This window comes from Rhinoderma darwinii, chromosome 1 (genome assembly GCF_050947455.1).
Source record: "Rhinoderma darwinii isolate aRhiDar2 chromosome 1, aRhiDar2.hap1, whole genome shotgun sequence".
Classification (NCBI taxonomy): domain Eukaryota; kingdom Metazoa; phylum Chordata; class Amphibia; order Anura; family Rhinodermatidae; genus Rhinoderma; species Rhinoderma darwinii.
The window spans coordinates 422,234,206-422,246,510 of record NC_134687.1 but is presented as its reverse complement, the minus strand read 5'-3'; the positions used below and the strand labels follow the sequence as shown (position 1 = coordinate 422,246,510).

The following is a 12,305-nucleotide window of genomic DNA, read 5'->3' as shown; positions in this document are numbered from 1 at the left end:
AGTCTCCATCTATAGTTTATCTTTTGTAGAGAAGATGGGAAAATCTAAGCATGCACGGTCAAACTGCACCGGTCATTAAAAGGGGAAATCATCCATGTGACACATCCGAGTAGAATGTCAGAAGATGCCTTCTGTGGTGTCTGGGAGCTTAGAACTCCTTCCCACTGTTAAATTGAAGATATTTGATCAAATCAGAGATCTTAGGGTGCCCGTACACATTAGCGATTGGCCAAACCCATCAATTTCGGTGGGATCGGTCAACAATCTAATGTGCATGGGTGCCACCAGATTCTCCTCTGATAGCAGATATGGGGGGGGGGGGGGGAATTGTACATGTTGGATTTCCCCTATGCTTTATCCTTTGTTCCCAATGGGGGTATTTTAGTCACTTACTCCCCTCACCTAATTGTAATAAACATGCACGCTAAGCCATGAAAAATAACGGTCGGCCAAATGAGTGTGTTTGGCCAACATTTATTTAATGAGTATGGTCACCTTTTGACAACGCTGTCATAAATTAAAGAAACTGATTTGTAGCACGGATCTAATTTTATATAAATAGAAAGGACACGAATGGCAGCTGGAGAAAACTAAAGTACGAGTACATCTTGGGACAGTGGAAATGTAAAGATAAAGCAGGCCATATATACATATATATATATATATATATTCATTGCTGCTATAGGATTAACATCTTTCACCCCAACTCAGAGGGCGGTACCCATATAAATTATTGTCTATGAATCGAGAGATACGACAAAATAAATCTAATTAGAATAGGAGCCATACACAGGACACTTTGGGCATCGTACAGGCACCTTGGTAAAGTGCTCCCTGCGTCTCGCCACGTCTGTTGTCAGATCAGGCAGGAGGACAAAATTATAGGGACACTTAAAAGATCTCAGCCTGGATTTACATGGAATAAGGGTGTATTCACACTGTGCGTGTGTGACAAACATGCGCTTTTTCAGCCGCACAGTAAAAACCACACCATGTGAATACAGCTTTAATAAAGGCTCCAAACAGATGGACACCACAATAATAATCTTCATGTTGGTCGCACATGCAGAGATACTGATCTAGGACAGGAACAGAAAAAAATTGCTTCCATCCCAGCAAAATAACTCCTTTCGGTTTCCAACCGCCATTTACAGATAAGGAACATTTTGGTGCAGATCAAACGATCAGATGACATTACATACAGATTTATCACTAGGATTCTCAGTTGGATTGTAACAATAATCCATTTGGATGCATTTAGTGGAATATGTTCACACGGCTTATTTGGAGTGTAAAATGCTCGTATTACTCTCCAAAATACGTCTGCAAACAGTTTTCCCATTGATTTCAATGGGAGTTACACTGTATAGTTCATAGGAGGCGTATTTTTCCGCTGCCGAATTAAAAAAAAAAAAAAAAAAAAAAAGTCTCATAAAACGAAATGACGTCACTTTTTGAGTCGTTTTTTGGAGCAGATTTTCCATTGACCCTACAAAAATTGCCACAAAATACACCTCAAAATATGCTTGCAAACACCAAAAACGGTTTGAATTCAGAGGCGGTTTTATCTTGAAATCCGCCTCATATTTTTCAATACATGTGAACATACCCTAAGAGTATGCTCACACGTCGTTTTTTCAGACGTATTTCTAAAGCGTAAATGCCTTGAAACACGCCTGGAAAAACAGTAGCAAAACGCCTACAAACAGCTTCCTATTGATTTCAAAGTGAAATACACTGTGCTGTTCACATGAGGAGTATTTTTATGTTGCTGAATTAAAAAACATGCCTTGTAAAAAGAAGTCTCGTAAAAAGAAGTAGCATGTCACATCTTGAGGCTTTTCTGGAGCGGATTTTCCATTGACACTATGAAAAACACCTCAAAAGAAGCTTCAAATTAAAATAAGCTTCAAAAACACCTTGAAATCAGAGGCTGTTTTCTTGAAAACCGCTCCGAAATTTTCAGCCATTTTGTTTTATACATACCCTAGGGCCCTGTTCACACTGAGTTTTTTGCCTGGAAAAATCAGCTATTTTTTTATTTTAAAAAAAAAAACACCACAGGCGGTTTTTGAAGCATTTTTTATTTTATTTTTTTTACCGCTTTCTTCAACAGGCAAAGGAAAAAAAAGTGTCAAAAAACACGTCTCGCATTCATTTCAATGGGGTTTTTGTGGCGGAAAACGCCTCAAGATAGGGGATGCGCTTCTTTTTCCCGCGAGCGGGAAAAAACCACCTCCACCTCCTATTGAAAACAATGGGAGGCAATTACGGCAGTATTTTGTCGCGGTTTCTGTGGCAAAAACCGTGTAAAAAAAATGCTGTGTGAACAGGGTCTAAGAGGTATCTAAATCTACTTTCTATTTCAATTATATGATGTTACCTCCCTTAAAATATGTCAGTCTATTCAGATCATAATCGAAATGCTGACGGTTACCAATCGAACTACACGCTTCACGTCCTGAAGGACACTGAGCTAATGACGAGGACCCATTACCATGAGCTTGTGCACATCAATATGAGTCAGTAAGACTGGATTCACACGAGCACATTACGTCCGTAATGGACGGAACGTATTTCGGCCGGAAGTCCCGGACCGAACACACTGCAGGGAGCCGGGCTCCTAGCATCATAGTTATGTACGGTGTTAGGAGTCCCTGCCTCTCCGTGGAACTACTGTCCCGTGCTGAAAACATGATTACAGTACGGGACAGTTGTCCGGCAGCAAGGTAGGGACTCCTAGCATCGTACATAACTATGATGCTAGGAGCCCGGCTCCTTGCAATGTGTCCGGTCCGGGACTTCCGGCCGAAATACGTCTGTCCATTACGGACGTAATGTGCTCGAGTGAATCCAGCCTAAGGGTATGTTCAGACGGCAATGTCCATTACGGCTGAAGTCACGGAGCTGTTTTCAGGAGAAAACAGCTCCTGAATGTCAGACGTAATGGCATGTTGCCGCCGTTTTTCGCTGCGTCCTTTACGGACGTAATTGGAGCTGTTTTTCTATGGTGCCAATGGAAAACGGCTCCAATTACGTCCCAAGAAGTGACAGGCACTTCTTTGACGCGGGCGTCTTTTTTACGCGCCGACTTTTAACAGCGCATTCAAATGAATGGGCAGATGTTTGCCGGCGCATTGGAGCCGTATTTTCGGACGGAATTCAAGGTTAAAACGCCCGAATTACGTCCGTAAATAGGGTGTGTGAACCCAGCCTAATAGTCACACAACTGGAATGTAGTAGTTTGCTTCTGAAACCCAAACAAGTCAATGCAAACGCTTTGCGGTCTGAAATTCTCATGTGCCATAGCTGCAGGAACATGCTTGCTGAGCCAGCTCGCCGAATCCATGATAATAGAGCTGGGCGTCCTGGTTTCCTTCCTGGTACATTTCCTTTCCCCTTCCCTGCCCAGCTCAGATGCTTTCCAGTATCAGCATTCCTAATGTGTTGTGAAGGGACCCTGCATTGTATCGAATCATTAATCCCATACTGCAGATGAAGGGTATACCACTATGGAAACACTTCATATACATTCTTCACAGGAGTGAAGACAAAATTACCTGGACTATAACGCCCCCCCCCTCCCCCTCCCCCTCCCCCTCCCAATAGCTAATTATACATAGAGGACATGCAGTGCACCACGAGCAGGAGAGCGCGCACACCGGCCTATTCACGTGCCAAACATTATATCACAGACCAGATGCTTTAGTCTCACACCTTTGAAACTTCCCATAGGAAAACAAGAATTTGGGAAAGATCCCGAAACAGGCCTGAGGGCCTGTTCACATCAGCGTTCGAGTTCTGTTCACCCTTCTCGTCAGAGGAACGGAAACCATCACTTCCGTTTGAATTAACATTGATTTCAACGGTAACGCTTCCGTTTCAGTAGGTTTCCATTCCGTAAAGTTTGTTTTTTCACAGAAACAATAGTGCAGTTGACAGTACTATTGTTTCCGTGAAAAAAAAACAAAGAAAAAACCACAGAAACTTTGCGGAACGGAAGCACTACCATTGAAATCAATGTTAATTCAAACGAAAGCTATAGTTTCGGTTTGCTTTTTCGTTCATCGGTTCCTCTGACAGAACGGATGAATGGAGCCCGAACGCTGATGTGAACAGGCCCCAAGTGTCACATCTACAGGGCAATATGGTGATGCTGGATCATGTATAGACACAATAGATCAGCCGGTGGATATCCCTAATAAATTATTGTGTAGGAAATGAAGGGCTGCTCAAGAATACAGGTTACTCTGGATGTAAACAAAATGAAATACTTTACAATGAAGGCATGAGAAGACGTCCACAGTGGTGTAGAAAAGTCACAATTTGTGTTGAAAATTGAAACTTTGGGCATTTTACGCCGCCCTCACCACTTTTGTAAGGGGAAAAGCAGCCAGGCAATTTTTTTTTAAATTTATGCCAAACTGGTGCGAATTATAGCAGAAATCTACACCAGCTCCTAACTGGCGTAGATTTCACTCTGTGGGGCATGACAAGGGACAGGCCAATGCCAGGCCCCATGCCTTGCCCTCCCTTTCCCCTCCGGGGCTCCTCAAGCTCTCTCAGCACGCCGTGGCTCATAGAATGTACGGACACAGTATAGAGTCAGGACGTGGTATGTGACGCAGGACATGGAGTGCTGCGTCACGTTTAAGGCCCGGACACTGCTCGGCGTCAGGACCTTGTAGGAGCAGCGGCATGCTGAGGGAAACCAGAGAGAAGCGGTGAGTACATTTATGTTATGTCCAATGAAAAGGGGGAACGGATAGGGCATGGCTGCAATCGTTTCTGTGTGGTCACGTGGGATTTATAAACTAATAACTGTATACCTGAAAATCCTTCCTCATCCAGCATCAGCGTGTAATCCTCGGGAGTTTCTGTCAAGCTGAAAAACTTGCATCTGGCAGAAATAAACATAATCATTGCGTAGCTAAATAGCAGCCATCCCAGTATTAAATAAAACAAAATAACCATCACGTCAGTACATTTCATTCAAGGGGAAGTCTATTTTAGTGATCTTCTAAAGTGTTATTTGGGTGAAGAAAAAAAAAATTCTGTGTGACATTGACGCTCATGCAGTAGCGGAGATTAGGAATCGTATTAGTAATCTACACATGGCACATTTTCCAGCCGCGCACCGTGATGATCATTATATGATGAAACGCATAGCGGACGCTCAGTGCAGTGGAAACTTTCCAGCGTGGAGCATTCCTCCATTGTTAGAATCTCCACAAAGTAAGGGCATCAGCGCACTATGAACAGAAAGTCACAGCGGGGTTAACAGTGCCCGCAAAAAGAAAATCTGTTGCCGCATGAGCAACTACAACTCCCAGCATGCATCGACATCAAAAAGCTTTATTAGTATGGCCAAATGACGTCAGGGCATGCTGTGAATTGTAGTTTTACAACCACTGGAGTGCAGAAAGTTGCTGACCCTTGATTCTAGTCCACGTATAGCTCGGACAAGAGGACTCGCGGTGGCAGCTTGCACTATGCTAGCTCGTGTGGGGATTTTTTTGGTCACCAGACATATGGATTTTGTATTTATAGCCACTGTAACACTGGCGACAAGGACAGGTGTGATGTTTTTAGGGATAAAAAAAAATAAAAATACTATGTATAAAGTATTTATCCACTGCCTATTAGTTTCCTAGAGGCAACAAATGCTCAGCTTCCCCTGCACACAATACAGCGTATACCAGGGTGTTCAGTAACCTGTGGCTCGTTGGTTATTGTCCAACTACTACCCTCATCATGGACTGGCAGCCTGCTAGAAGTAGTAGTCTCCCAACAGCTGGAGATTGTATCTGCGGTTTATATATCTGCAAGACAAGCTCTATAGTTTAATGGAGACTGAGCGGTCACTGATGATTAGTACAGGGGATGATGAGGGATGTAGTCTCTATAGAGGTGATGCTCTATTATAAATACAGTCCCGTGCACACACCTGGTACGATGCCGCAGGAACAATAACTTGACGATCGGGTGAGTGTAGAACCAAAGCCCGGACTTGTCAATGCTGGTTACCCGCACCCGATGCTCCAGCAGCTGCAGGTCCATGGTGGGTAGACCCCGAGATCCAGCGTGAGCTCTGAGGGGCGGGACATCTATACATGGACGGCGGCTGTGTGAAAGGGGCGGGGCTAATACACAAGCTGGGTGACAACACAGACACGCTCCTGTCAGAGCAAGTGGGAAAGACATAAGACCCAGAAGGCGCCGACGAGGTTGGTCGTTCGCAACGTAATGGATAGACTAGCTGCACTTGCACCACATAGAACTGAGCACACTCTGCGGGTAAAGGCGCCTTTAACGAGGTAGAGAGACAGGAGAACGCTCACGTGATCCGGCTATACGGAAGGGGCGGGGCCTGAACGGATTAGAATCCTGATCCTAACGGGTCCTGCGCCTGATGTGCTAGGGGAGTCCTAGACTGAGCAGGATGAACTGGGAAACCAAAAACGAATGGCAAAGATACGTTTGTCGGTCAGACACTAATATGAACACAGCAGCGGTATCTTCTGTGAATTGTGAGATGATGAGAATCACAATCACCCCCAGCATCCCAAAAATCATAGACTTATCTATTTTATAATATGTTAATAAATCAACCACTAAGTTTATGTTTATTTCTGTGTCTATCTCCGTCATAGAAACGGAAAAACAGAAATTATTAACTTTAAAGGGCAACTAAAGATTGAAAAAACTTCTGACGTCATAGTAACATGTCAGACGTTTGATCATCGCTAGGGTCCGAGCACTGAAACCCCCACCGATCGCTAAAACGAAGCGCTGAGCTGCTTTGTTTCTGATTGACTTTTCTCTGAAAACCGAGCAATTGGGGTACGGGCTCATAGAAAGTATAGGAGCCTGTACACCAATTGCTCAGCTTTCCAAAAAAAGCCGATCAGAAACCAAGCGGCTGAACGCTCACCCGAGCGCTTCTGCCGCTTTGTTTTAGAGATCGGTGGGGTTCACAGTGCTTGGACCCTCACTGATCAGAACTTAGTTACCCTTTAATATGTTTCATCGGGTTCCATCATTTTGCCCGGACAAAATAGCGCTGCATTCTGTTCTATTAGGCCTGATTTACACAAGCGTGTGCATTTTCCGCACGCAAAAAACGCGGCGTTTTGCGTGCGCAAAAGGCACTTAACAACTGCGTGTGTCATCAGTGTATGATGCGCGGCTGCGTGACTTTTGCGCAGCCGGCATCATTATGACACTCCGTTTGGATGTTTGTAAACAGAAAAGCACGTGGTGCTTTTCTGTTTACATTCAGAGTTTGACAGCTCTTGCGCGAATCAAGCAGTTCGCACGGAAGTGCTTCCGTGCGGCATGCGTGGTTTTCACGCACCCATTGACTTCAATGGGTGCGTGATGCGCGAACAGCGCACAAAGAAAGGACATGTCGTGAGTTTTACGCAACGCACTCGCGCTGCGCAAAATTCACGCACTGGCTGCACTGCCCCATAGACTAATATAGGTGCGTACGACACGCGTGAAAAGCACGCACGCGCGTATATTACGCTGGTGTAAATGATGCCTTATACCAGGATTTTTTGCGGAATCTGCAACAGAGGCATATATAACAAATGAAGTCAGCCTCACCTGTTCATGTTGGAGTGGGGGATGGGCATGTGTACGGATGGATAGGAGGCAAGATCCCAGCAGTATGTAACAAAAAAGGCTCCCCAGGCACTGAAAAAGCTCCCCTATAAAATCCACGATATATTGTAACCATAGAAAGTAACACGGTCAGCAAGGTTTACGCGTTTCGGACGTTGTCCTTAGTAATAGCCTAATTGTGTAAGTAAAAAAAAAAATCACAAAAGCAACAGCTATTTATATTTTCTAAAAATTCGAAGTGGACTAGTAATATAAGAATATGTGGTTTCTACGCTGAAAACCAATATTATTAAAATCAACATAGCATAATATTTTTTATTTATCTGCACTAATTTTGCAGTAGAGTTTGAAAAGGCATTAGTGCCCGCAATAGAGTTGGCAACATTCCGCTCTATCCCCGATTATACTCGCTATGCCAGCTTTCGAAATGTACTACATCACACATTTTTCATAGCGTGGTGTAGGAGTTAGGCAGTGTTCACATCTGTGTTCAGGCTTCCACTGTTCTGCTCCGTCATAGGAGTTGAACAACGATAATAACAGAAGCGCGGTATCCGCTGCATAGCAAAAACCATCAGTGCCCAACGGAACCCATTGACTTTAATGAGTTCCGTCTGGTCTCCGACGTGGTTTCCGTCATGCTGCGTTATTTTGTCCAGCAAAGTAACGGACACCATGTTGGAGACCCCTAACGGAGCCTCCAACACAGATGAGAATGCGGCCTGATAGCATGTCTGTATTATTCAAGGGGGTCTCGAGTGTCTGGTCGAGTGTTGGACTGTTACGACCTATCCTCTCCTATAGTAGTCTGTCCACCTGGTAATGCAGTCTCTGTCTAAGGCTGGATTCACACGAGCGTGTGCGTTTTGCGCGCGCAAAAGGTCCGTGTGTCATCAGCATATGGTGCGCGGCTGCGTGATTTTTGCGCAGCCGGCATCATTATGACACTTTCTGTTTATATGTTTGTAAACAGAAAAGCACGTGGTGCTTTTGTTTTCATTCATTCATTTTACTGCTGTTGCGCGAATCACGCGCGGCACCCGGAAGTGCTTCCATGTGCCAAGCGCGATTTGCACGCACCCTTTGACCTCAATGGGCGCGTGCAGAGCGAAACACGGCCAAATATAGGACATGTCATGAGTTTCACGCAGCGCATATATGTCCGCTGCGTGAAATTCACTGACAGTCTGAACGGCCCCATTCATTAACATAGGTCCGTGCGACACGCGTGAAAATCACGCGCGTAGCACGGACGTATATCACGTTCGTGTGAATAAGCCCTAATACACAGAGTGGTCTAAGCCTTTGAAAGAAGGAATAAAGTCCTGAGCTAGTCAGCACAGCCAGAGTTGTAGCTCGGATTTTCTTCACTTTTAGGGTATGTTCACACGGCCTATTTACGGACGTAATTCGGGCGTTTTGGCCCCGAATTACGTCTGAAAATAGCGCCTCAATAGCGCTGACAAACATCTGCCCATTGAAAGCAATGGGCAGACGTTTGTCTGTTCACACGAGGCGTATATTTACGCGCCGCTGTCAAATGACGGCGCGTAACTAGACGCCCGCGTCAAAGAAGTGACCTGTCACTTCTTTGGCCGTAATTGGAGCCGCTATTCATTGACTCCAATGAATAGCAGCGCTAATTACGGCCGTAATTGACGCGGCGTTCAAGCGCCTGCACATGCCGGTACGGCTGAAATTACGGGGATGTTTTCAGGCTGAAACATCCCCGTAATTTCAGCCGTTACGGACCCCCGCCGTGTGAACATACCCTCAGAAAAGTTCAGTTCACTGCCCTAGCCCTGTATCTAAATGGCTTGTTGGATCCCCTACCCCACCCATGAAAGCCAGCACACATAAGCTACACTCTTGGGTCAGTGTCAAGCAGCGTGCTAGATTGAGGGAGTGAAGCTTCCCATACACTTAGCTGTCAGCTGAGCTTGCATGTCTATTTAGTGGGGAGAGGGGAACAAGCCACTGTCTGACAGTAGCATCTTTTGTCCTGCGGAAACAAAGGATAGGACATGTTGAAATCCTATTTTCCCACAACATCTGCTGTCAGGACAAAAGTCACCCCCCGCACCACATCAATAAAAAGTTACTATAGTAACTCGGGCCGCAGGCCCCTGTTACTATAGTAACTGGCAGTACTTACCTTACCGCACAACATCGTGATCCTGGATAGAGTCAGGACAGAGCTTCCGCCGCGGCTGAAGAGGAGGGTAAGATTAATATCCCTGTCTGCTGAAGCTGATTGGCGGGGTCCGACTCCCGGGAGCCGGCTAATCAGCTGTTTTAAAGGGGCCGCAGCACTCGTACGAGAGCTGCTTCCCCGTCATTCCGGTCACTTGCTCACACTGTGAATCCGTGTCGGCGATTCACAGTGTGAGCGAGTAAGGGAAATGAAGGGGGAGCAGCTCTCGTACGAGTGTTGTGGCCCCTTCAAAACAGCTGATTGGCGGGTCCCGGGAGACGGACCCCGACACATCAGCTAATGATGGCCTATCCTGAGGATAGGCCATCAATGTTTAGGGACTGAACAACCCCTTTAAGCCCACGATGTAGCAGGCTTAGGGGGCTCATGAGACAGGATAACAGATTGTGTTAGGGTATGTTCACACGCACTAATTACGGACGTAATTCGGGCGTTTTTGCCCCGAATTACGTCCGAAAATAGCGCCTCAATAGCGTTGACAAACATCTGCCCATTGAAAGCAATGGGCAGACGTTTGTCTGTTCACACGACGCGTATATTTACGCGCCGCTGTCAAATGACGGCGCGTAAATAGACACCCGCGTCAAAGAAGTGACCTGTCACTTCTTTGGCCGTAATTCGAGCCGTTATTCATTGACTCCAATGAAAAGCAGCGCCAATTACGTCCGTAATGGACGAGGCGTTGAAGCGCCTGCACGTGCCGTTACGGCTGAAAATACGGGGATGTTTTCAGGCGGAAACATCCCCGTAATTTCAGCCGTTACGGACGCTGTTGTGTAAACATACCCTTATGCTGTCTGCTGGGCCCTGTATCTAAGACAATCACATGGTAGGCTTAGATACATGGCCCATGTGTGATCCTGTCTGATGGGCCCTGTATTTAAGCCTACCACACGGTAGGTTTAGATACAGGGCCCCAGCACACAGTAATCTTATACTGTATAAGATAGTCTGCTGGACCCTGTATCTAAGCCTACCTTGTAGGCTTAGATACAGGGTCCCACAGACAGTATCACACATGGGCCCTGTATCTAAGCCTAACACATGTGTTACTAATCGTTCTTTGTGTGTTTTCTTACAGGTTCGGTCGTTGGACTACGTCGGATTCCGGGACTACATCGATGACGGCTTTTTTTACTATCAATAAAATGGTTAATGAGGGTTGTTTTTTGTTTTTTTTTAATTTCAATAAAATATTTTTTCTATGTCTTTGTGTTTTTTTTTAAACTATATTACTACCGCCTTAGTAATGGCCGCCGGCTGATTGACAGCGTCCATTGCTAAGGCGGGCCTTAGTGTTAGCCGGTGCAGAGGCGAACACGAACCCCAATTATTACCAAGGTACCCACCGCCACCAGGGATGCTGGGAAGAACCGGGTACGATCCAGTACTTGACCATCTGTAGTGATGGTCGGACACTGGGGCGACCGCAGGCTGGTATTATCAGGCTGGGAAAGGCCAGAAATAGCGGCCCTTTCCTTCCTGGTAATGCTGCCTGCTACTGCTTTATTGTATCTTGCTGGTTAAGGAAAATCGGGGGGACCCCACGTCATTTAAAAAATTTTTTTTTATAATAATTGGAAAGAACGATGTGGGGACCCCCCTAATTTTCATAACCAGTCAGATACGACGCAGCAGGCAGCATTACCAGGGTGGGAAGGGCCACTGTTTTTGGCCTTCCCCAGCCTAATACTATCAGCCTGCGGCCGCGCCGTTGCCTTACCGTCACTACAGATGGTCGGGTACTGGTTCGTACACGGCTCTTCCCAGTACCCCTGGTGGCAGTGGGTACCGGGGTAATAATGGGGGTTAGTGTTAGCCTCTGCATCTGCTAACATTAAGCCCCGCCTTAGTAATGGAGGTTGTCAATCAGCCAGCGGCCATTACTAATAAAGTTGAAAAAAAATACAAGCACATAGAAAAAATATTTTATTGAAATAAAAAAACACAACCCTCATTAACCATTTTGAGAATAAAGAAACGCTGTTATTGAAGTAGTCCAACAACTGAACTTGTAAAAAAAACACAAACACAAAAATAATTAGTAACACATAAAAAGCAAAACAATTATTATTCTTAGGGTATGTTCACACGGCAGCGTCCGTAACGGCTGAAATTACGGGGATGTTTTCAGGAGGAAACATCCCCGTAATTTCAGCCGTACCGGCATGTGCAGGCGCTTGAACGCCGCGTCCATTACGGACGTAATTGGCGTCAATGAATAACGGCTCCAATTACGGCCAAAGAAGTGACAGGTCACTTCTTTGACGCGGGCGTCTATTTACGTGCCGTCATTTGACAGCGGCGCGTAAATATACGCCTCGTGTGAACAGACAAACGTCAGCCCATTGCTTTCAATGGGCAGATGTTTGTCAACGCTATTGAGGCGCTATTTTCGGACGTAATTCTGGGCAAAAACGCCCGTATTACGTCCGTAATTAGTGCGTGTGAGCATACCCTT

General features: G+C 45.6%; 1 protein-coding gene across 1 annotated transcript in view; it reads right to left on the bottom strand.

Annotated features, from left to right (window-relative positions):
* Positions 1–6,335, bottom strand: part of CASTOR1 (cytosolic arginine sensor for mTORC1 subunit 1) — an 83,862-nt gene extending 77,527 nt beyond the window's left edge. Inside the window, exons 1-2 of the mRNA XM_075853364.1 lie at positions 5,948–6,335; positions 4,830–4,900 (exon numbers count right to left, since the gene is read on the bottom strand). Of these exons, the coding sequence (XP_075709479.1) occupies positions 4,830–4,900; positions 5,948–6,204 (328 nt within the window). The 5' untranslated portion in view covers positions 6,205–6,335. The remainder of the gene's footprint in view (positions 1–4,829; positions 4,901–5,947) is intronic.
* Between the last annotated feature and the right edge of the window lie 5,970 nt (positions 6,336–12,305).